General features: G+C 41.7%; 2 protein-coding genes across 2 annotated transcripts; one reads left to right on the top strand and one right to left on the bottom strand.

The window, feature by feature from the left end:
- The first annotated feature begins 7,126 nt into the window (after positions 1-7,126).
- grxcr1a (glutaredoxin and cysteine rich domain containing 1 a) lies at positions 7,127-15,560 on the top strand. The gene is made up of 4 exons (XM_047585237.1): positions 7,127-8,235; positions 10,245-10,484; positions 10,563-10,628; positions 12,090-15,560. The coding sequence occupies exons 1-4, from the start codon at positions 7,831-7,833 to the stop codon at positions 12,267-12,269; spliced, it is 891 nt and encodes a 296-aa protein (XP_047441193.1). The 5' UTR covers positions 7,127-7,830; the 3' UTR covers positions 12,270-15,560.
- Positions 15,111-25,452, bottom strand: slc30a9 (solute carrier family 30 member 9). The gene is made up of 18 exons (XM_047585236.1): positions 25,321-25,452; positions 24,773-24,922; positions 24,491-24,682; positions 23,778-23,810; positions 23,553-23,652; positions 23,154-23,246; positions 22,955-23,037; positions 22,005-22,063; positions 21,047-21,114; positions 19,906-20,064; positions 19,570-19,705; positions 19,453-19,492; positions 19,287-19,358; positions 18,220-18,327; positions 17,900-18,065; positions 17,349-17,478; positions 16,607-16,720; positions 15,111-16,475 (listed from the first exon to the last, which is right to left on the bottom strand). The coding sequence occupies exons 2-18, from the start codon at positions 24,879-24,881 to the stop codon at positions 16,431-16,433; spliced, it is 1,707 nt and encodes a 568-aa protein (XP_047441192.1). The 5' UTR covers positions 24,882-24,922; positions 25,321-25,452; the 3' UTR covers positions 15,111-16,430.
- Between the last annotated feature and the right edge of the window lie 311 nt (positions 25,453-25,763).

Genomic DNA, 25,763 nt, shown 5'->3' with positions numbered 1-25,763 from the left:
CAGTGTGTCACTCTCCTGTGATGGATCTGCTCTAATGTGGACCCTAAAGCAGGACGCATAGAAGAAAAGACGATATGCAAACTAACCCAAAAAGCAGCAGCAGTGCTATCTCTGCTGCCCATTGTCTGTGGTAAATCAAAATGTGTTCTCATTCTCGCTGCAGCTGAAATGCAAATCACACTGGAGTCGGCATTTGTACAGCAGCAGCACCACTGCAGTTGTCTGAGAGAACTGCAGACACACTACAGCTTTCTGATGTGCATATTTCACAACGCTGCCTGTCCTGCTTGTGTGTATTTACAGAGAAATGTCTCAATTATCGGTGCCAAATTTCTGCCATTTTTGCCATTTCTGCAGTCTTTTAGTCTTTGAGACTAAGGAGATTATTTTTTATCCATATTCAAATTAAAGTGTTTCGGGGATTAGAGGAAAATTAGATTAAGCTTCTTCTCCTGAAAGCAGAAAACAGTCAGCAGGGTCTGTGCAGTACTTTGTGTTGTCTTCCTGCTTCTTTAAACCTCGTCCTATTCTCAACAGCCAAAAAAAGCAAACACGAAACGATTGTGTTACATAGGAGGACGATGTGATATTCACCACGTCCAAAAATAAGAAACGAACACCTGAACATCTTCGCCTCCTCCTGCGCCTCTTACAGACACATCTCTTCCCAAGATTCCCATTCTTCCCCCCACTCCACCTAATTCAACATCAGCTCGCCACCACGGGGATTTGGCTCTGTAGCTCCCACGGTTGCTAAGCAACAGCGACAAGAAGCCTGCCTCTTCAATTATGTGAGAGCTGCACCCCGCCCCCCACCGCCACCCCCCCCATTTTATAGCATATCCAGTCCAAACTCAAATGACTCATTTATTTAACCATCCAGATTTCTACCACTGTAAAAAAACCTGTGTCAGTTACACGCAGCAAGTGTGTTTATTTTAATCTTTAGCAGATCAACATAAAAAGATTCCGCTGATAGTCCCTCCTGGCACATTTGCTGTGTTAGACTGTGGCGGTGTAAACACAAGCTTTGGATGTCAAGGTCTGAAATGCAAATAAAAGATCCAGCAAAACTTTAGCACAGAACACTTTCAAATCGTATTTCTCTCCATAACTCTACAGCATTTATTATGTATTATTCAAACTCAAAAGCAAGCGTACAAGCCCCCTAGTCCCTAACCGTCGCAGCTCACCGCTTATTTAATATCTGCATCCTTCAGTCTAGACTGAAATATCTCAATAGCTGATGGACAGACTGTCATGACATGTTCCAGAGACATTCATCTCTTCCTCAGGATGAAATGAAATGTGGTGAGACATTAAATTAATATTTTTACCAGCTTCACCACTGGGTTAAGATTTAACCTTAGTTCTGTTTTGGGTTTTTTGTGCCCTCTGACAGTAGTCAACCCACCACCACACTGACAAAACCAGGATAAAATCCCTGGATCTCGAAACACACGCCCAAGTAACCATTTTCAGATGACTACACCTCAGCAACACCATGATACACAACTCCAGACTATACTGCACTAAGTACTATATAGAAACGTGGATTTGTTTGAAATGAATGATAAACATAAACTGAATTGAGGGGCGCGGTGCCGCTTCATATTTTTATCATTTGGTATGAGAGCTGCTGTTTCATAGTTTGTTTTAAATGAGTACTTCTAGTTTCGCCCTCTTCTTTGTTTTCGCATAGTCATGTGGTTTTACTACGGCTTTTATAACCCCGATTGTACGGCCCTTTTTGTTCACTTTTCTTCACTTCACTTGCAAAACAATAATAAACATCATCCTTGAACCTTAAAATGCCTCGGTGATCTGCCTTTAAAAGCCTCCTTGTCACCTCTGCTGTATCAAACTGCGATGAATTTTTAGTGTCCTTCAGTGATGGCTAACAGAAATCAGGTTGAATAACCGGCTTATAAATGATGATGTGTGTAAGCCTCCGCCTGGAGGCCCTTTGCTTCTGCAGTAAAAATACTTTGAGCCACTTTGCTGCTGCTGAGAGTGGAAATACTAAGGAAAGGAGTAATACAGCTTAAACCCTGCAACAGCTTAACTGGATCCTATCCCAGATGCTTTTAAAAAGGTATCCAGTTGACTATAGAGGATGAAGTAGTGGCTGCCTTCCCTCGCTTGTATCTTTCCAATCCTTTAGTTCTTGGCATCTACATACAGTTTTGTATTTGTAAGAGTAAAATAATTTGGGGGAGAAAAACAGCTCGCTTGGCACAGAGGACATGAAGATGTGATACGATTATTTCTCATTTGTAATGTTTTCAACCTCAAAAGTGTTTTTGTCCACCACAACAATTGTCACCGCACCTGTGGCTGCACTCTTTCTGGAGTTGTTTACACCGAAAATTAATCAATGAATTCTTCTTTCTCTTTCTTCTTTTCAGAACACATTAATCCTCCTATATGCACAAAGCTAGGATGACAATTTTGTCATCGATTTTGTCATTAGCTGTTATTCTCTCTGTAAAGACGGATCAAACAGAGCGGATGGATGCAGCCACCAGGCCTGCAGCCCCATCTTTCATTCCTTGCCTACAGCCCTTGAGGGAGTGATTGGCCAGTGTGACATTTAGCTGTAATTGAATTGCATTCTGCCCCCTTGTGGATGTTGATCTGTAGTTAAGGTGGGAGACGGTTCGATGGCCAGCTGACCACAAATGGTGAGACACTGCAGAATCGTTTGACCAAACCCTGCTCACAACAGTTGATTCATGTGCGCAACTCAAACTTGCACAAACATACATTTCACAGTCTAAACAGGATTAGTCACTAATGTATTTATAGTGTAATTATATAATTCTATACATTTCACACTATTTTAAGAGTTTTCTCTCAAGAATTTCAGTGTGGCCGTCAGTCTAAAGCTGTGCCATTACAACATCTGAGAAAATGACTTCAGATCAGTCATATGATGAAGTAAACAAAGCCATCCTGGCTGTCTGTGAATATATCTGTTTATCCGAGCAGCACAAAATTAAAACCATTCATCAGCCGGCCCTGCTTCTTCACTCAGTCACAGTTGAGCCGACAATCAGAGGAGAAATTAAAGAGTGTTAGAATATTAATCCTTTCAAATGGCTTTTTTAATAGCAGCTGAGGTGGCTGCTGAGACTACATTAGCTGTACTGATGAGCAAGGGCTGGGGGATAAGCTCCTCAGGTTGGACAGACTGTCAGCACCGCGGTGCTCTCTTGTCTAAATGTGCTAAAGGGAGATAAAATGGCTGCTTGACTCAACATGGCGTAGGTCTGTGTGGCTGAACTATAGATAAGCACGCCCCCTCCTCTCTTTACAAGAGGCCAAAACAACAAGTTGAGCTGGTGTTCGTCTGATTCCATCTTCAGAGTGAAGAAAGTGAAGAAGTGAAGAAACCAGACGATGAGGTTTCCTTTGTTATGGCGTGACAGGAAGAGGCTGATAAAGAAACTGCTCCTTCATGACATTTGAAAAACTAATTAAACTAAAACTGACATGTAAAGAGCATGACTGATTTATTCCAATAACATTGTTCAACTGGCAGGCTGAGAAGATATCTAGTTCATCCACAGCAACAGCTGAATTATGATATAATATAATGAAATATAATATAATATAATATAATATAATATAATATAATATAATATAATATAATATAATATAATATAATATAATATAATATAATATAACATAATATAATATAATATAATATAATGATAACACTGATCATGTGACAAGAATGACCTTTAACAGATGCAATTCAGTTTCATTTCATGCGTCTCATGCAGAAGAAAAAGTTACAAATGAATGAAAACAGAAACTAAGTGAACACTAGAAGACAAACAGAACCTAAGAGCTGCAGTACGTTAAGTTCATGGCCCATTACCAAATTTGGCCCTAACCCTATCAGTGAGGATCTGTGACTAATGCAGACTACGGCCCCCTGCTGGTAGTCAAATCCTCTCTCACAGGCACAGAATACATGCCTGTAGTTTTAGTGTTTGGTTTGTGCAAGCTTTTGGAACTGACACAGGTGACATGAGACAACGCCTTTGCTGCTGCTGGTCCTTTATTGTGCCACAGCACTTCAACATAAAAACACAAAAGGCAAAGGAGTAATGTCTCCATCAAAGGAGATCAGCTCTTTCTAACAGATATTATGGCCCTAAGACAGTCAAACTATTTGTGTAATCTAATGAAATGAAAACATACACTCGCTTACTTTATTGGGTACACCTGTTCAATGGCTTATTTACACAAATAGCTAATCAGCCAATCACGTGGCTGCAATTCAATTAAATCATTCATGTAGAGGTGATCAAGACAACTTACTGATATTCAAACCGAGCATCAGAATGTGGAAGAAAGGGGATTTAAGTGACTCTGAATGTGGTATGGTTGTTGTTGCCAGGTGGGCTGGTCTGAGTATTTCAGAAACTGCTCTACTGGGATTTTCATGAACAACCATCTTTAGGGTTTATAGAGAATGGTCCAAAAAAGAGAAAATATCCAGTGAGCTGCAGTTGTGTGGATGAAAATGTGAGAGGTCAGAGGAGAATGGGCAGACTGGTTGGAGATGATAGAAAGACAACAGTCACTCAAATAACCACTGGTTACAACCAAGGAATGAAGAATACCATCTCTGAACGCACAACACATCAAACATTTAAGAAGTTGGGCTACAGCAGCAGAAGACCACACCGGGTGTCAGCTAAGGACAGGAAACTGAGACTACAGTTCACACAGGTTCACCAAATTTTGACAATAGAAGATTGGAAAAATGTTGCCTGGTCTGATGAGTCTCAATTTCAGCTGCAACATTCAGATGTCAGGGTCAGAATTTGGTGTAAACAACATGAAAGCATGGATCCATCCTGCCTTGTATCAACGGTTCAGGCTGGTGGTGGTGGTGAAATGGTGTGGGGGATATTTTCTTGCCACACTTTGGGCCCCTTAGTACAAACTGATCATGGTTTAAATGCCACAGCCTACCTGAGTATTGTTGCTGACCATGTCCATCCCTTTATGACCACAGTGTACCATCTTCTGACAGCTACTTCCAGCAGGATAATGCACCATGTCACAAAGCTCATATCATCTCAAACTGGTTTCTTCAACATGACCATGAGTTCACTATACTCCAATGGCCTCCACAGTCACCAGATCTCAATCCAATAGAGCACCTTTGGGATGTGGTAGAACGGGAGATTGGCATCATAGATGTGCAGTCAATAAATCTGCAGCAACTGTGTGATGTTATCATGTCAATATGGACCAACATCTCTGAGGAATGTTTCCAACACCTTGTTGAAAGTATGAGACGAATAATTAAGGCAGTTCTGAAAGCAAAAGGGATCCAACATTTTACTAGCAAGGTGTACCTAATAAAGTGGCCGGTGAGTGTATAGTCCCCTTAATCCTGTGCACCACCCTTTTAACTGCCTATTCCCACGTGCTTTGACTGAAATTAAGCTTAATGCTGATACCGTATGAGTCTTGTCTACTTCAAACCACTGAGAAAAACCCAGACACAACAATGTGGCGAGACATCTCTAGAGTGAAATGGCAAAACTGGTCTAATTTGGCAGATAAAGCACAAATATAAATCACAGAAAGAGGATGGGAAAATAGATTTCAAAACTTTTTAGATGACAGTTAATGGTCTGACAGTCGGATCAAACTTTGTTGTAAATGAGATTTAAAACCTCAGGCAGCTATTAGGAACACACTCGAACACAATCTATGTGTCTGCGTGTAGGTATAATATAATAAATCTTCATGAGTCGCGTTGTAATAGCTGCGGCAATGAAGTTATAATAGAAGACAGTTTAAAGGGGAGTTGGGTCACTCTGGATCAATAAAAGCAGGAACCAGAGCCAGAGTCATAATCCTGCCACAGCCTCGGGATGTCACTGAATCTAAGTTTGACACATTAGACGTTCCCAGAAGGATTCTCTCTGATGATCAGCACGAGGTGACACGAGCAGGTGATGACATGCTCTGTGTGTGTGTGTGTGTGTGTGTGTGTGTGTGCGTGACTCTTAGCTCAGGGCCAAACTGCAGCACTCAAACAGAGCGGTGCTGTCACCGCTATAAGCTGACGTCTCACATCTCCAGGGAGCCGCTTTGTCACCTGGGACACAGAGAAACTGCCCGACACGTCTCTGAGGACACTCTGCTGCTTTGTGCCACCGAGACACATTATATGGCCTTCTTCTCTCCGAGGACGTCCGATGAACACCTGCACTTCCACTTTAGGTGTGACACTAGCAATATCTACTTAAGACGCATGTTTATGTTCGCGGCAAATGTCAGGCTCTGCTTTACTTTAAAAAAACATCCACTGCAATGAAGTTCAAGTCTGTTACTGAAACTGATTTTTTATTTATTTATTTATTTTTTGAGTGAAAGTAGAAATTTAAGATCCGCAAAATGTAGTTCCTACACTGGTCACTTGAGGCTCCAAAAGCAAGTCAACCTACACAAAAGGTTTTGGTCTCTACAGCTAGTTTGCCCCTTCGTGACTGTTGCAGAAAGGCTGAATATTTATATAACTCACCCATTTAAACCATATTGAGTATAATTCAGAGTGTGGTCACTTCAAGAGACAGGTCGGTGCCCTCACCAGTTGCTAGAAATCTGCTCAGATGTCACCCATCTGCCTCAGCTCACCCTCACCTTCTTGCCTATTTTTTTTATTATTTTTTTTTTTAACCAGTCTGGTTTAACCCTTTGACTTCCACACTAAGAAATGCGATTAATCACTATTAAATATCATTCATTTTTAATCTATACTAATAGCTTGCACGGCAAACTGAGTATTTTGACATGTCATTATTAAAATGTTCACACGATTGTACAGATTCATACAATATAAATACTGAATAAACATTTTTGAGGTATGGTCATCTGTTCATCTGTTCAAAAGCCCTGTGTCTCAAAATGTATAAGATGTTTGTATGTATAATGTGTTCACACATGAGCAAATTTGTGTATCTTACAAACTGAATGACTAGCAATGTTTAAAAATGAAGCGTTTTATTGTCTACTACTACAACTAGTACAAAAAAGATCAACCGTGCAGTTACAATGCCAAAGTATCAGGGCAGAATCGTGTGCTGTTTGTGATGTTGTTGTGCCGAATTGCACTATATATATATACACACAGTGCAGAGAAAACAAGAGTAAATTGAAATGGGACTCAAAAAGACGACTTTTCACCAAAATCAAAGAGGCTAATCGTCTGTCGACCACAAACATCTCATCTCAATCCATCCAGCGGTTGAGAAAATTCTGCCAGGACCAAAAGAGTGGAAGAGTGAATTACAACGATAAGCACACACGATGCTTTTTAAGGTTCATGTGCTGCGTAGGTAATGGGAAACTTCATTACAAGCTCACAGCAACAACATAACAGTAATGAATCTTGTAGCTGACACAAACATTTCCTCACAGTGTCGGCTGCCATCTTTACCCGAGAGGGAAATGTATGTTCGTTTGATTAAAGCATATGAAGTCAGGCCATTAAAAGTCTTCTGTCAGAGCTTCGGTGAAAACTGTGATGAATAATTAAAAGACAACGATCATTTTACTTGAGGTTAGTTTGCTGGGTTGCCATGGTAGGAAAGCATGTATTATTTACCGGCTGTGTGAGTGTGACTGCAGACAGCTTACAGGCTCTCAGTCATTTATAGATCTGTTCAGGATTAAACGAGGTAGTAATCCATGGGAAACAAACCATTACGTCCGAGCCGCGTGTTTACCTCCGAATGAGGAGCAGGGAGTTGGACTGCGGTGCTGTGGACCATGTGACGTGGCAGAGGGTTTGCAATGGAGGGGACAATGCTGACGCCAGGGCAGGAGAAGCCACAGAAGCGGGTGAGGTTCCGCGTGGCTTCGGGGAACAGCGGTCGGGTCCTGAAGGAGATGTTCAAGGATGAGGGGCCTTCGGACTCCCTGGATTCAGACTGCACCAGCAGCTCTGACGCCGATCGAGCCAGCACCCCCTCCACAAGTGGGGATGCACAGGGACACCTGTACGGATACCTCGGCTCCGAGCTGGACGACAGCGAGACTGAGCCCGACGAGCTGCTCATGTACGCAGGGGCCACGAAGGACTGGATGTTCACCACCAAAAGGGTGAACATACTCAGCAAAAATGGGACCGTGAGAGGAGTCAAGCACAAAGTCAGCGCAGGTCAGACGCTGTTTGAAAACCTGCCCAATTCCAACAGTGTAAGTACCGGCGGCGTGATCTAAAGCAACCTGTTGCTTAAATTCACATTATAGCCAAGGCTCGCTCCCATCGGTGTCACGTCCAGTTACAGGAAGGAGCTGCATGTAGGTGTGTGACTGGGGATAAAGGCTCACAACAGAGGACAAGGTCACACAACAATTAAAGATTGATGATGCATTTCGTTAAGTGTTTCAGGAGAAACTAATCAGGTTAATGAATTCTCGGCACTTCGCTTTCTAGTATCGCCGCACAAAGACCCGTTTGTCAGTCTGAGGTAACCTTCGGCCCGTGTGTCGTTGTTAGAAGGCAATTTATAAGAAAATCTTCTGCGGTGACGGTGAAGTCACAGCATCAGCAGACTTTAAAACTCTGAAGGAAGTGTTCTTGTCGGGTTTTTGAGTTTGAAAGCCTGTCAGTGGCCAGGTCCCAAATGTGCACACTTTACATTTGTTATATCGGTTGTTTTAAAAAGTGGAGTAAACTTGTACAGAATTGAATTGACACACATAGCTTTAAGCATTTAAATAACATTTATCGTCCTGTGGTGAAATGGTGCACACTTTGTGTCCCAGTCTGAAGCAGAATAGGATAAAAAACATGTTCATGTTGATAGAATATATTTTATACTGACTAATATTCACATGTCATGACTGTATATTGATTCCTAGTACAAACTGATAAAGTATAAAAGTCTATGGCGGGAAAATGATAAAGATGTTTTTCTTATGGTTAAAATATGTTGGGCCATTTTAAATGAGGCACAGCTATACGTCAGACTTCTTATACTGTTGGTTTCATAAACAAAACCTACAATATTTGACTATTTCCTAATAAGTGACCTAAGAGGCGTGATCTGATTTTGCACTGCACATGGCAAAAGACCATGAACAGCAGGCCACAGTGAAAGAAGTTAATTACCTCACTGAGGACGCGGAGGCGTGAAGCCAGTCCCCTGTGGCTTTTCACGTGACCGCGCACTGTGGCGTCTTCTTCTTCTTCATCTTCTTCTTCTTCCTCTTCCATTTCTCCCTGAAATATTTCAAACTGATCTGCTGCCAAAATGAAAACAAGTGCATGAATAAACAGATGAACAAAAGTGCTGAGGAGTAACCTTACAGGCAAACACATTGACTATGAAAAAGAAGGATGATGAACTGAAAGTATTCTGCATTCATGCTCATGTATTTGTTCATAGATTTCACACTGATTGTAAATGAATATAGATTTTCTTCAAGGAATGTCAACACAGAGACCTAGTACATAATAATAAAAACGTGTAAATATTTAAATTCTTTCATGAGTAGACTTTAAAAGTTTTAAATCCTGGTTTTGCATCATTTGTGAAATCTTTTAAAACCATTTTCACAACAACAATAACCCATGTTTGTACCACAGTCCACTTAGTTTGGGCTGATTGGTGACAGTAATATGTTTTAAATAATATAGATGATGACTGTCTTCAAAATAGCTGAGAAATAGTTGGACGGGTTTTATTTATTTTATTTTATTTTTTGTTTTTTATAAAGAGTTAATGGTCAATAAGTCCTTCACTGCTGTCATCTATAAATGTCTGTAAACCAATGGTCACCATAGTGGTGGCTTCTGGCTCCTCCTGATATTTATTCCTACTCATTGAAAATAATCATTCATTAAATAAATGCAGCTGATGTTGATTTAAATGTTAAAAAGCTACATGAAGTTAAAGCACAAATAGTATTGAATATATTTTTTAAGTCATTTAAGTAGACCCAACGGTGGATGTATCACTGTGTGATAAATCTGCTATTGATAGTGTTAGTAATCCTGTCAGTAATCCTACTACATCAGAGCCTCTGAAAGGCTCCCATCAAGTACACACACTGAAGCATTACATCATAACCCCCCGGTGTATTTCTGGAGTCATGGTTTAATAAATGCACAGGTCATTGGAAACAAACACAAATACAGCTAAAAAAAAAAAAAAAAACGTGGTCATGTACCTTCATTGGATGTGTCCCCATCAACACAGGTGGCATTATCTCTTGAGTTTGGCCGGATCGTGATCTACACCACCAGCTTCCGTGTGGTGAGGACGACCTTTGAGCGCTGCGAGCTGGTCAGGAAGATCTTCCAGAACCACAGGGTGAAGTTCGTGGAGAAGAACATTGCCCTGGACATCGAGTACGGGAAGGAGCTGGAGGAGCGCTGCAAACGCGTGGGAGAGCCTCCTTCGTTACCGGTGGTGTTCATCGATGGACACTACCTAGGGGTCAGTACTTATCAGTCCTTTCCAAAGTTACCTGATGTCAGAGCACATAAAGCTGAGCTCATTATGTGTGTTTCACAGGGAGCTGAGAAAATACTTGGCATGAATGAATCAGGAGAGCTGCAAGATCTTCTGACCAGAATTGAGGTTGGTTTTCTGTGTCTTCTCTTCAGAAATGTTATTTTGAAACACCTTTCAAATCCAGGGCAAAATACACACATTTCACTTGTTTATTCAAAATAAATATAAAAAATGCTGAAATGTTTCAGCACGAAGCCTTCTTCAAATGTTTCCTTATCAATAGGAACTACTTCACTGTATGCTCTGTAGCACATATGATATTAATGCAGCACATGACTATTATCCAAAGCCACTGAGATGAAGAGGACAAACAAGATCAGTCAATTCCCTTCCCATTATCAACAAAACATGAGCAAACTGCAAAGTAAAAAATGCATGCACGTCAATAAGGGGCCATCAATAATGTAAGGCTTGTTATTGATTCTGCCGCTAACACGTTTGTTGGAACACACCGAGTACACGGCTCTGCAGCACAAACTGAGACTGTAAAAACTATTCTGGTTTTTAACTGAGCTAAGCAGCCACACAAGCTGTGACATTTTCTGCGTCTCTCATTTGGAGTTCACTCAAAAAGAAAAAACAACAACAAAAAAAAGTCTTCATAAATAAATACAAAGCGCCGCGTTGACATTTAAGTCATGTATTCCAGTCACTGCAGGCTATTAAAAAAGAATGCAGCTCTAAAAGGTCACGCATACGCTAATCAGTCCAGGACTGGCCACCAACGCGACTGATTGTGTATTCATGTCTGTGGAGACGTGCATCCAGCAAAACATCAGAAAATAAGCTTCAGGAAAAGGAGAAGATTACCACCTTTCTTGTTTCTCTGCTGAATATAAAACTAAAGCAAGGAATAAAATAGCTTGGCTTAATGTGAACTGGGAGGAAAGCTCTCCTCTAGAAAGTAGTAGGATTCATTTAAACTGTGCATGCTTCGTAGCTCAGTCTGTAATGTTTGATAAAAAATACACATTCATTTGAATAGAATGGCTACGTTATCTTTGATAATATTCACATCTCTGATCAGTTCATTGATTTCTAAACGCTGGAAGGAGGGATCACTGCTCGCTAATTGATAAAGTTAGAACTTGTTAGTTTAATCTATGTTTAAAGCCAAAAACAATACGTTATGTAGTGAGGTTAATGGTGTCGGGGCCACCATTGAGACAGGCAGACCAAGCAGTTTTGGGGCCCCAGGCCTGTTTCCATTTTCTCTATGATAGTTTTAGCTAGTTTGGACTGTTCAGTGTGTTCGGTTTGAACACTTGTTAAGAAAGTCTGTCTGTCTATTCATAATTTGGCCAAAACATATGATACAGAATCACAACCCACGTGCTGGACTGTGTGTTGCCTCTGGGCAGTCGAGTATGTCAATGCATAAAAATATTACAAATATATACTAAAAGTGCAATAATACTCCTTTAAAGTTCATGTTATTGAAAAAGTCTGAATCTGGCCTATGAGAAAAAAACATATCATACTTAACATCAACACTATATTTTCACGTGATCTATGCATTTCCTTCAGAGGGTACAGCTTCCCCAGACGTGCCAGACCTGCGGGGGCTTCGCCTTCATCCCGTGCCCAATGTGCCATGGCAGCAAGATGTCTGTGTTCCGCAACTGCTTCACGGATTCCTTCAAAGCCCTCAAGTGCACTTCCTGCAACGAGAACGGCCTGCAGCCCTGTGTGAGCTGCAGCCAGTGACCATGTTCGGTGCCTGAAGCAACATGCACCGCTCCCTCCTCCAGGACCTCACACAGGAACCTGGACCGGACTGGACTGGACTGCACTACACAGGCAGCAAAACCACGACGCAGCAGGACTCGTCCTCCATGGCCATTGTTAGTAAAAGAAAAAGGGAATTTGTAATAAAATCTGTGGTACTGTTGACATGTTTAATATTGTTATTCATGAATGTGTAATTCTCTGCGTTTCCAAAGCAAATAGCATCATGTTTCGTGCTCTAGGTTGTTGCAAAATTTGTCTGGGCTCCGCCAGCAGGTCTGCATGTCTGTCCACCCAGGACACCTGAACTAGTTTCCCCTCTGGTAAACCTAAGCTTGTTAGTTAATTAGTCAGGAGGCTCCTTCATTATCAATGCTCCCATCACTAATCTCATATCAGACAGAGTTGAGTAGAACAGAAGCTCAGGACAGAGAGTGAAAGTCAAAGGATCAATCTGTAGACGGCAGAAGGAACAGGTCAATTTAAACATTACAAGCTCTAGGCAAAGGTTTCTGAGGCTCGGACCCAAATTCATTCTGCAGCACAACGACGGCCACATCTGTCACAATGAACTTCTCTCTTCATGTCCTCCTTTGAACTGGTGCTGTTTTCAAGGCAGCATCGCTCAGCTGATCCATCAAACCTCAAACCTTGGCACATTAGTGGATGTTAGAGAGAGAGAAAAAATGAAAGGCACACATTTAAATTAGAAAAAGTTACTTTATGTAGTTGGCTGCATATATACACGCACAATAGCCTTTCAAACAGTGAACGCAGAGAGGCCTCTCATTTGTACCATAGCAGTGGAGTTAAGACCGAAACAACAATTTTGACAACTGATTTTCCATGGTAGCCAGAATTACATGTCCCAACCTGCTTTTACCAAATAAGACAAAAAGGACAGAGTGTGTGTTCATTTTGGACAGATCATCCGCTTAAAAACATTTAATCAAGGTTCCGTTTTTACAGTTTTAGCAAAAATGGGGAACTGGTTCAAAATCTTTTTGGGAACACCTCCAGAAGTCTAGTTCAATGACCCCTGGTGTTGTTTAGTGAGCAAAAATGATTCCATGCCACTCTACTGTAATGGTAACAGCCTAGAGGAGCACACACAATGAAATGTCTTGGTTGGATGCGCTGGCTGCAAAAAGGATTTAGGTTTTGCAAACCAAGGAGAACTCCGTGTGCTCCGGTTTCCTTGAACCAAAAGAAAAGCAATGCGCTTCACTGACCGCATGAGCGTCGAAGTTAAAGGAGAGAGGGACAAATCACGCAGATCCTCGCCGTTTTGTGCTTTTTACCGGATGATGTCACTTGCTGGCTGACATCCACGGGGTCAGGGGGGACGCAGCGCAGGCAGCTCTCTATGCTGTCATAGCCCTGTACAATGCTGCTTGAACATGATTAGACAAGGCAGCACTGTAAAGAGGCTAAAAGCGTAGAGCAGGGTGGTGGTGATGATGCTGATGCTGATGAGGAGGAGGAGGAGGATGCCGATCCGCCACGAAGACATTTTCTTGCCATCACTACCTGGTTTGTTCTAGATGCTCCTGCACCTGTGATTGAAACAGCAACCAAATCGATCGTTTCGGAGATAAACAGTCAGCACGCGGTGCGTACAAGCAAAAACATAGAAATGAGTTTCGTTTCTCATACATGGGTAATGAGAAGCGATTACATCGCCGCACAACACCCCCTTTTGTTTAATTCAATTCCGCGTTGAAGATTAATGGGGTTTGGGGCTTTTATAACCACAGGCTTGTGGCGATGGAGGGGAGGCTTCGTGAAAATCTGAGACCCCAACTGTGCAGGTTTAGTGCGCCCCCATCTGTGGGATGCTGGCCATGGAATAAAAAAAAAATGGAGAATGTGGGAGAAGAAAAACAGGATGCATCGAAAATATTACAAAAACGCAGCTTAATTTTTTAAAACGTTAACAAAAAATAATATAAAAAAAAATCCACAGTTAAATGAAACTGAAAGCGACGACGTGATGTGCAGAAGGCTGCGGGAGGACTGGAGATGTATGTGGCGATCTCCAGACGTGACAGACGCGCCTCGATGTTTCCTCTCTAATAATGAACCAAATCAATCGGAGGGGTTGATTTCTTTAGTAAAAAAAAAAATCAACGTGCACAAGCAATACCCTTTCTTTCTCTCTTCGAAGAAGGGTAGACATGAACGGGGACAGGATGGGCAGTGGCAGCAACTGACTTGGGAATGGTATGACGAGACATGACACTGATATGCGCGCAACACCCAAAATGTGAAGACAACATTCAATGGTGGAGAAAAACCTGCAATGGTTCATCGTCCGCACTGTCTCCGCTCTCCGGGCTCGGTCGAAAAAAACAAAACAAACAAAAATATTATTTCAGTCGAGTAGTCTAGCGTGGTCCGGCCGCGGTGCTGTGCGTAATGTTTTGAATGGTCGGTCAATGCGCAGACTGGTTGGAAATGACTGTTTTTATTGACGTCAGCGTACAGGCTAGTGCCCCCCTCTCTCATCCCCACAACTGCACCATCTAATGGACTCGGGTTTGCATTCCAGTCAACCATCTGAGCTCTGAACAGGAAACGGGCCTCAGACTCAAGACGGGAGGCTTTGAAAATGCACATTTTTACTGAACTGCGTTCATGCGCGTAAAAGTGATCCAAAACAGACAACAAATGAAATGAGTTCTTACCTGTCCAGAAGAGAAAGCCTTGGGCTACTGAAAGAAGCTTCTGAGAAGTTGATGATGCTCTACACATAATCAGACAGTATTCATGAGATGTGAAGGCAACATAAAATAAAATAAAAAAAAGCATCCAAGACACTGACAGAAAAGCAAAATAATTTAATAAATTATTTCAGTTTTATTCCAAGTCCTTCAGCTGTGGCAACGTTGTTGTAACCAAAGGGGAAAAAATGTTCACCTTCAAAAAAATATATTTATATATATCCACCCTCTTAACAAAGATGAAGTGGCTCTGGCCCACCTCCTGAAGCAGAGTAAGATGTTGCAGCTGTGTGCTCACAGAATGAAAAGCTCAGTCGCTGTTATGCAGATTATACAGCAGAAACACAGAGTAGATTATTCAGCACACGCACTGTACACGGCGACATTCCCCGATGATTGGAACTACAGTTTAGAGTTTAGATAGCTGGACACTGAATGGAGCGAATCCATTGGTTCGGTATGTTTTCACATCATACACTGCTTATTTACACACACACTGTCCTTCTTTAGCTTTGGATCAATACACTCGGACAACTGCAGATCAGCTGAAAACCTCGCAATAAGTTTGTAAAACTCAAATTTGGAGACCATAGTTTGTAGCTGGCGAAGGGAGAAGTGAAAGAAAAGAGATTCCCATTTCATGATGATGCTTCATCGTCGTTAATCTAAGTCCTCTGGCCATGAGTTGAGATTATGCTGCCCACAAAAGTATTTAGACTTTCACCTTGCCTTCATCATATTATGACAACATAGGGTCAATGCAGTAATACCCCGCTTTCTATTTTCTTTGTGCAGATGCTCATTATGTGCTACCGTATTCAATATCCACCTACTCCAATTCTATCATACAAATAAAAGGAAAATTTAATTTGCATATATAATACCAATAAAATCTATTCATCACAATTCTCGTCTTAATTAGAGAATCTGCAGCATCTTCTGTTTTTTTTTCATTAAAAGCAAAATCTAATATTATCTAGATATTAAAGACAAAGTAGTACCAAGGACTCCTTTGCACTAATGAGGAAACATTATCACCGTGGTTCAAGGTTAAAGTACATGTCTAGTAAACACTGGTCCTGTTCTTGACTTTGTTTCTGAAAGAGACGCGAACCGAAACCAGACACATTAATGGAGGAATGTGAGTTCAAACGACAACCAGGAGACTAATGTCAGTCCTCAGTCTCCTGCCAGAAACACTTTCTTGGACCTCTGGAAAGTGGACCTCTGGCATGCTGAACTCAAATGTTGATTATTCTTCTTTACTATTCTAGAGTAAGACTCGATGACTGGTGTGATTTATGGTGGTCAGACAAAGACAGATTGCGGAGGCAGGCTTGGCCCTCTTCTCATCTTTTCTTCTTCTACTGTTCTTCTCTGTACAGCCAGACAGCTCCTCAGCAGAGTCCCATAAGTACTATAGTATCTCCAAGTCTACGTGACGGACATCTGGGTTGCGTTGCTATGGGGACATGAAACAGAGTTAGAAACAAATCCAGTTTGGAATGCGTCTGAAAGACTTCTGATATGCAGATTAATCAAATAAGATTCTAGGGAAATTGTAGCAACAACAAACATTTTTGTATTAAGCACCTTTAGCTCTTTCTCCAAGCGGTCCACCTCGGCTCCCAGTGTGTCGATGATGTTCTCCCCGTGTTTCAGCATGAAGTTCTCCAGCTCCTCGGGGGTCTTCACCTGCTGAATGTCCTGCAGAAAGCAACAAAAACGCACTAAATCATCTTTATTGCTGGGGAACATTTCTACACTCGGATTACAAAGTGTCTCTCATATCCAGAATAAAATGTGTGGAAAACAATGACAGTATACAGTAATGACAATAACTCATAAAATAAGACACTATCAAAAGACGGTATCAAAAAGTGTTAAAATGAAGACATAATGTGGATCCATAAAAGAACAAGTAAGAGTATGTTTTAAAGAATCCAACCACTACCACAACCATCTATAGCCACATCTGCCAGTGGAGCAGCCTGTCTAAAACATCTATGTAACATATAAGAAAACTGTCCTAATCTTATTATTTATAATTTTGAGGATGTTACTTAGTTATCATGCCCAAGCTGACTTGTGTTTTATTTTCAGAGAAACAGGCTTGGCACATATGGGTGACTGACTCAAATCCCTGCACTGTGTGCATAAGCACAACTTTCCTTGGTACACCCACAGCTGCAGCACTCGAGTGAAGTCCATTTGACCAAATGGGAGACTACTGACCAATCACAGAGGTCACAGAGGCATGAACACTAAAACCATATCATTGTTGATGATGCCTGTTGTACATATGCGAAGATATTTAAATCACATGGACACTCACATTGAGGATTTGGTCGATGTCTTGTTTTTCCAGATAAGACCGTGTCACCACTCGGCCGTCAAAGTCAACCTCTGCCTTGAAGCGCACTTTACTGAGCCCCATATCTGTGGCCTTCACGTCGTGGATGGCCCTGCTCACACAACGACGAAAACAAAACATTTCAGGACAAAACAACACTCCTGGATACCACAGCGGACGCTACAGCTGAATATGTAATAAGTGCTGGAATGTGATGGTAAAAATGAAAGAAACTGGACAAAAGAGTCTTGGATTTCTTAAAACACGCCCTACATGTTCATGTGACAGAGGCATTTATCCTGCTGCACAACTGGTCGTGAGGACTGTTGCATGTCAAGTCTAGTAAATACCAAGTGGTTTATTTTAAGCCAGGGAGTTCTCTATTAACATCAGCAGACGTACCAAGAGTTTGTCAGACCACGCAGACGGGCTCACATGAATGATTCAAGACCTGAATGATTCAACACGACCCGAGACAAACAACCGCTGCTTTATGTTCTGCAGTCGTGGGGCTTTGTGTTATCTTTGCTGACCTTACAGCAGGGTCGTTCTCCAGAAACTCTGTCAGCTTCTGCACTTGCTCAGGCTGTATGGAGCGTCCCAGCAGAGCCTCTGTGTTCGTGTAGATGAGGAAGGCCGAGACGGTGCCGAGCAGCGTGCCCACGCCAAGAGAGCCCAAACTGTCGTAATACGGGTTACCTGGGACAAGCAGGACACATCAGAACTAGAGACACAACGGTACAAAGTGTGCCCCTGATTTAGCCTATCGACAGAGGGATAATAAATCAGTAGAGACAGAAGACATAAGAGAAGTTATGAATCGCACGACTCTGGATCATTTCTGCTTGTTTACCTGTGAGTGAGGTGAGTCCCATGCAGCCAGCGGCCAAGATGACTCCCAACACAGCAGCAGCGTCCTCCAGCAGCACCACGTTAGTACTCGGGTCTCGACTCTGCATTACTGCAAGAAACAATGCAAGACCACATTGCACATATCTCTCTGTTACACCACGCTATCAAAGTAGTCTGCTAAAAGTGTTCCTTTAGGGTTGACCTATACGTGACGAAATTACAGCAAAAAAAAGTCTTATTCTTGTTCTGTTATATTTCTTGCAGATTCAACGGTCTCCACTGAGCAGAACCAGTTTGCAAACATCAAAAAAAATTCTATTCCGCTTGATGTTTTGTGGCATGTAAACACACACTGTATATCTTATCAGATCTCCTTATTTGGTGTCTATGTAAACAGCTGAGTTGGAATCTCTGATTTCAGTCAGATTGGACAAATACTGTCGATTGCACTTTATCTACAAGCTGATGGCAGGTGAATTGACTGAGCTCAGATCAATACAGCAGCCATTTCTTGGTTTATTGGTGGATCACTCAGTACAGAGTGGTTCAGTTTGAGGGATGTCCCAGTAGGGCTCTGAGAATCAGTTTTGGGCAGATTCAGACATTTTTGAGCCAAGCCCAATCTTTTGTAGTCATGTGTTCGTCTTCTTCTCATTTAATGACGGCTGGCTAGAATCAAAACTGCCAAAAATAGAAGAAGAAGAACCAAAATCACTTGACTAAACATGTCTGCGGTGCAGAAGTACTTTACTCTGGGAAATGAAGTCAGTCAGAGAGCAATTAGTAAATTATGCAATGTGGAGGTTTGGTGAGGTGGTGGTAGGAGATTGGAGTCATTCAATACTAACAACTTAACCACTGCCTACATAAAAAAATGTAAAAATCCTGATGAGGTCATTCAAGTTTTTCAAAAACATTGTCTTATGTGATTCCATTCCCCTTCTGGGAACCTTGTGGACACTTTACCTGCAGTTTTAAGTAGACTCATAACAATAACGGGTTATGTGACTGGTACAGAGTCACTGTAGCACCAAATGTAAATGTTCTAACGATTCCTGCTATACACACCGTATTCATAAAAAGTCACTCCATGCTGATGGGCGCTCCTCTTTATTTCATTCACAGCGACTAGTAAGGTGGCTGAGAAAGAAACACAAACACAGGTGTTTACGTATAAACTGTAGAATCCTTGTATAAACAACCAGTAACATACTTGTTCGTTATAATAACCCACCTCCTTCAGATACAAGTGAGCCCGCCAAAATACAGTAAGCCTGCAACAGAGCAATGTGACACGTTGGAATTTTTTTAATCCTGTACATATAAATTTATTATAGACAAAGACGCTCACCCATAACAAAGACTCAATAGGCTGTGGGTGCAGTAATCCCATGATGCCGTGGTACCAAGAGAGGCCTGCTCCCATCATAAAAATGCCCACGCCACTGATGAGGGAGGCGATGTAGCGCATGTTGGAGAAGCCATACCTAAAAAAAAAAACACACACAAGAGCTCCATTACAGCTCCATGATGCACTAAAAAAAAATAATATCAAAGTATCAGATATCTGTAAAAATACAGGTCAAACTTCTACTCATTACGTCTACCGTTGGACATGTTGGGACAGATCCCAGTCAACGTAACTGTTCAACATTTTAGTAGTGGCATGTTAAGGTGTGGCGCTCACGGGTGCACGGCGTCTGGATTGCGGACAGACTGGCTGATTCCCAGAGCCAGCAGGGCCTGGTTGCAGGTGTCGGCCAGGGAGTGGATGGCTTCAGAGAACATGCTAGCTGATCCAGTGTAGACCCAGGCCAGGAGCTTGAAGAAGAAATTCAGTCCATTGCTGAGAACAAAGAAAATACGTAAACACAAGCCTAGAGAAAGTCCATCTTGTAAAATATAATCTCCTGGTTAACAACAGATCAGAGGATTAACATTTTTACAAATCTTATACAGTTGCCTTATAAGATCTTTCATACTCAAATTTGGCTAGTGGTTAACGTTTCCAATTGAGCGAATCCCGATAATTAATGAATCCGACACTTGTGATGGGGTTGTTAACATAATAGAAACATGTGTCAGCATAACACAATTCAACAGTATGACAAACCACAGCCTCCAACTCCACTTTGAAAACAAAGTTCAATCAACATCTCACTCAGTTATTTGGAACAAATGCTGAACACCATCACCTTCATGATTTAGTGAAGGGTTGTTATGTTAGAATGCATTTGTTTACACTAGTAAACCTAATGAACTTTACACCGATTGTATATGACTTTTAATCACTGAACTTTATTTTTATTAATGAGAAAATGTGTGGAAATTCTTTATATTTTACATCCTGAAGCTTCTAAATCACAGGTTTTACACCTGGATTGGGCATCTCTTGCAATGAGCTTATCGAGTCCCGTGAGTCTTTGTGTATACTTCATGTGACTGCACATGTCCTCTTAACACAATAACCCTAATCTAATAGGCCACAGGGCTGCATGTGACACACCGTTCCCTCGCATTCCCCCTTAGAAACATCCATATTTCTCCCGGCAGCTGCAGGACGACACGGTTTACGTGTCGCGCGTTAATGTTTGAACAACCTTGTGTACGTAGACCAGATTTATTTTTTTCCAGTTGTACCACTAAGGTTACACTGTTGATGCTTATTCACCACACTGTGTGTAGTAACCCTGCTGAGAACAGACTGTAGCTCCTCTTTCGAATCCAACACCTCCCACTGTGTGTGATACAGCCACAGAGTACAGGAAGACTCCACAGCAAACCCACACAGCATTTAAAAACAAGAAGACACTGATGAGAAAACTTACATACAAATGGCAACCATCACCACCTTCCCTGGCCCTTGTAGAAACGTTGCCCTCTTGCCCGATCGTGGCTTTAAGAAACATAGAAAGAGATTAACAGCCTGAGGGGATGGAGGTGTCCTGGCCTTCTCTGACCACATTGTGTTTATGTTACCGAAAATATAAACATTACAGGGAAATGTAGACATAATAAATGTAATACAGAAATGTTCAGCCTTATAGTCGGTATTGACCGTACACAGTTATATCACAGGGCGCGTGGGAGAGGCTTGTTCTGACAAAGCAAGCGAGTTGACTATAGAAAATACCATGACATACCAGACAAGTAGAGAACAGTACAGTGACTGAAATAACATCAGCATCGTACAGTACAGAGAGAGGGACCGCATGAATGTCAACACATAATGACATTGTTATATCGATGCAGAGAACTCCTGCACCGTAGACAAAGGTCACGCAAAATGAAACCCGGAGCTATTAGCTCAACTTGGGCCTCCTGACACGATGGATGGATGGATGGATACTTTATAGGGGTGGGTACAGGCAAGGACTTCACGATACGATATGTATCACGATACTTGAGATATTATGATATTGCGATATTCTACATAGTTCACTGAGAAATTTTAAATGCAGCTTAAAATACGAGTTGTATATATATATTCTTACATCAGACAACAGTCACTGGGCAAATTGAGTCAAAAAACAGGATAAAGCCAAATGATCCATTTCCAACTTATTGTACTTGTACAGAAGAAGTGGTGGTGGATGTGCGGAAGTTTTCAAGATGACCAAAACATGACTTGTCTTTTAAAATCAATATTAAAACATTCAAAATTGATATTCTATCGCGTTATATTACCATATCAATATTTTTTCCCACCCCTAATACTTATTCTCTTTCACATTTAAAATACCGTGTGGAAGGTTGATTAAATCATTGAGGCGAAGAAGTGCTCACCTTAGTGTTTCCCCAAAAGTCTTTGTATTCTTTCAACAGCTGCTGGTTCCGAAAAATATCTGGACGGCAGCAAACCAAGGACAGAAAAATAAATATGACACCCCTTGACAGGAAAACAATAAATGATATCATGCTAGTGTCAAAATGTAGCTTTAACTCAGCTCTAAAATTAAATAAATAACAAATTAAATTGGATAACATTTTTCTTGCTGGCTTTTTGGCAAATGCTTGGTTGATAGAAGACTGATGCCACTTTTATTTTGGATCATAAAATATGCAGCTACACTTGGGGACTGGTTAGCATAATTAGATCTATCCAAAGGTAAACAAATGCACCACTGAAGCACAGAAAACATCAAAGTTTAATAAAAAGAAGTTTTATTCTACTGAAGGTTATGTGTCAGACCATTTTAATGACCGCAACCATTTCACTTCCTGAAGCCTCTACTTGTTGCCTGGCAACAGCTCAGCAACACATTGGTTGCTTTTACACTTGGAAACCAGCCCTAAATCCACCCACCGCCTGCAAAATTTTCATGGGGGAATATTTGTCTGGAGTCGCTCTGTTTGGAATTCATGATGTCTGGTGAAGATCTGCCAGCCAATTGAATCACTGGGGTGGACAGCTGAATGAACAATTAGCAGCGATGAAGGCGTTTGTCAAGAAGCAGGATGCAGAATTAGTTGCTCTGACTTGCTGTGTGAGGTATGCTAACACTTGCATTAATCAAGATGTGCTCTGATAATTGGTGAACCTAAAAAATACTGAGGAATTTCCAGTCCTTTTGCAAAGTCTAGTGATCTGACGGCTACCTAAAAGTACAATCAGTCTTCTCATCAAAGTCTCCATTAGAAATTGATTTAAAAAAATCCTAAATGTTGTGCTTTTTTACACTATTACTACACGCTCAGATAAATCGAAATACAGCCACAGGAAGAAAGAAACCTACTTTCTTGGTACTCCCTCTCCACCTCTTTTCTGAGTTTTCTCTCTCGGGCCAGAGCTTCATGGCTTCCCCACACGTCTAGAGCTCTAAGAGTCACAGAGAAAAATAACTGCATCGCCTGAAAATAGTGATTCGACTAATATATTGTCAGAAGACATGTAATGCAATGTTCCTCAAATCTCTTGCAGGGTTTAACACTAACTTTGCCTCCACATCTGACCGCAAGAACACAGTGAAAGCCTCTGTGTCGTCGTGGGGGCTGCGTCTTCTTATCTTCCGGAGTTGCTCCAAATCACTGTGAACACATGAGGGGAGAGGTTAGGACGTACACTAATGATGGTGGGCAGTCTCATATTAGCTAATCACAGCAACATGCTTGCTTATTAACCCAAAGGAATTTGTGCAGTGGCGGTGTTCTGAAAGGATCTGTGTTAGCTCTCAGGAAACCACTCTGCTGCGTGCGCTGCTGTATATCCATCCATCCATCCATTATCTATAACCACTTATCCTGTAGAGGTTTGTGGGTCACTGGAGCCTATCCCAGGAGGCATTAGGCTACTGATGTATATCTTAAACAAATTAAATAAAATCAAATTTGTACCTTGGTTTGAGGCAGAACTCATTCATAGCTCTGACTGCAGTAATGAAGTTGTTCTGAGTGTATTTGGCTCCATATTCCCTCTTCTTCAGGACAGCTCGGACTACAAGTGACGACAGAAGGACATTTAAACATTTTTACGATACCAAAAACATAAAATAAGATAGATGAAAGAAGTCTCGTGTAAAAACTGTTTGAAGTGGAGGATGAGCAAACGTTATTCCTTACCTTTAACTTGAATGGTCTCAACTTTAGACATACCTACGAGAGCAAAAATGTGATATTTGTCAGCCAAATTCCTCAAATATTACCTCATCAGAACCACAGGAGTAGTATGACCTGGGGACGGCAGGATGGGACAAGACTGTACTGACCCCAGGAAAAAAATCACAAACTACCTGACAGTGTGTAGCATGAATCAGCTCCACTTTAACCGGTGTGATGAAGACATTAATGAACCAATAAATAAAATCTAATACATCAGAATACGCTGCCATGCATGACACATGCATTACATTATCCTTTGAGACTTTACTCTTCAGATGAATTTTTCTAGGAATTGGTCGCTGTGCTTAATTTACACTCAAGCTATTGTCCATGTAAAACTGCCAACACATTTTCTGTAATTAGTGAGCGAGAAAAAGACAGAGAAAAGCACTGAAGGAAACAAATAACAGAGATGCCAATTCACGGTAATATCACTGGACTTCTGTGTTTGGACAAATACTGCACAGTAAATTGCTGTGTAATAGTGGCTTTACTAATTCTGAATTCTGAATTTGCACAGGCTTTAGATCCCAGAGATCTTCTGCAATTTTTACTACACACTTGAGATTTACAGACAATACCAGTCCTGTGCAAATAGGGCTTTAAAATGGAAATATGAGATTTTAATGTACACATTACAACAGCACACGAAATGCAAACAAACTGTTTGTTACCTAATGAGCTGGCTTTTGCAGCACCGGACAGGACCTTCTCTGCAGTGGGAGCATCACCTGACGGTGATTTGGGAGAATCATCTTTACTGTTACCGGAGGTAGAGTAGTAGTGAACCTTGCCCATCCCCAGAGACGCTACACGGCAGTCCGGAAAGCTGAACCACAAACTGTGAACGCTTCCGCTCTGCCAGCCTGTTTAACAAAATGTGTAACAATAGTTAGCGTGATCTGAGCAGAACCACTCCCCGTGGTTAGAGTTCGGTACCAGCCCTGAACGCTCACCGTGGCACGGCTGGGGGAGCCTCGGGGACCGCTGAGACAGGGACGCCCTGTGCTGCAAAGAGACTCTGCAGAAGACATGCCATGGTCTGTGGGCCAGGCTGGGGAACATCCTCGCTGTAGCGGGGCCCGGTAATGAAGTGCAGGAACTTGCTGTGCAGAGTCGCAGATAGCCCAGTCACTGTTGTGCCAACGTAACTCTCTTCACACAGACTAATGCAAACACATCGCCCCTCACATAAAGACAGCAGCACCAAGCAGCAAGGCTGGGGTGGCTACAATTACACCCACTTGTTTAACACAGACGACATTTGCATCAAACTGGATAAATATCATTTGACTTCTCGACTAGTGCCTCCGCCGGCCGGCTAACCCTCCTGTGTAGCAGCTCCACCAATCCCCGAGCTTTACATAGCTAACTAGCATAGGAAGCTAACGTCGCTAGCCTCCGTAAGTAACAAGTGCTGTATGACCTCTTTATTTACCCCCAGAACAAGTTCAACTAACTAGTGAGTACACTACACAATAGGGATATCCAGGAAAGCCAGTACCTTTCTATGGTGAGATTTGTTTCGCATAGTCTGTGTCCATATTAAGAATCTATGGCCAAGCCGTGTACTGACACCGCTGTGGACGTACAAACACACACACAAACGTGACCTGTGACGTATCCCGACGTTGACGTAATCTCGTGAAAGCGAACCCAAGTTTCCGGTTTAGGATCAAAATGTATCGCGATATTTTGTAAACCGCTGCGCAAACAAGGTCATCGAGTTCCAGTCTTCTTGATAGTGTTAGGGTTAAAACTGTGTTTGTTTGATACTGTTAAAGTGGATTATTACAGAGGTGTGTGTACTTTAAAAGATAAACTGATCGAAACATATACTTTAATCGCTGCAATCTATTAAAGATATAAATAAAAGATAATATTAATAATCGGTATTCATGTTATTGATTAACGTGTTGTGGGAGATAAAAGTGGGCTGAAAGAGCA

Source organism: Mugil cephalus, chromosome 5 (assembly GCF_022458985.1).
Source record: "Mugil cephalus isolate CIBA_MC_2020 chromosome 5, CIBA_Mcephalus_1.1, whole genome shotgun sequence".
Lineage (NCBI taxonomy): Eukaryota > Metazoa > Chordata > Actinopteri > Mugiliformes > Mugilidae > Mugil > Mugil cephalus.
This window is presented reverse-complemented; position numbering and strand designations above follow the sequence as displayed.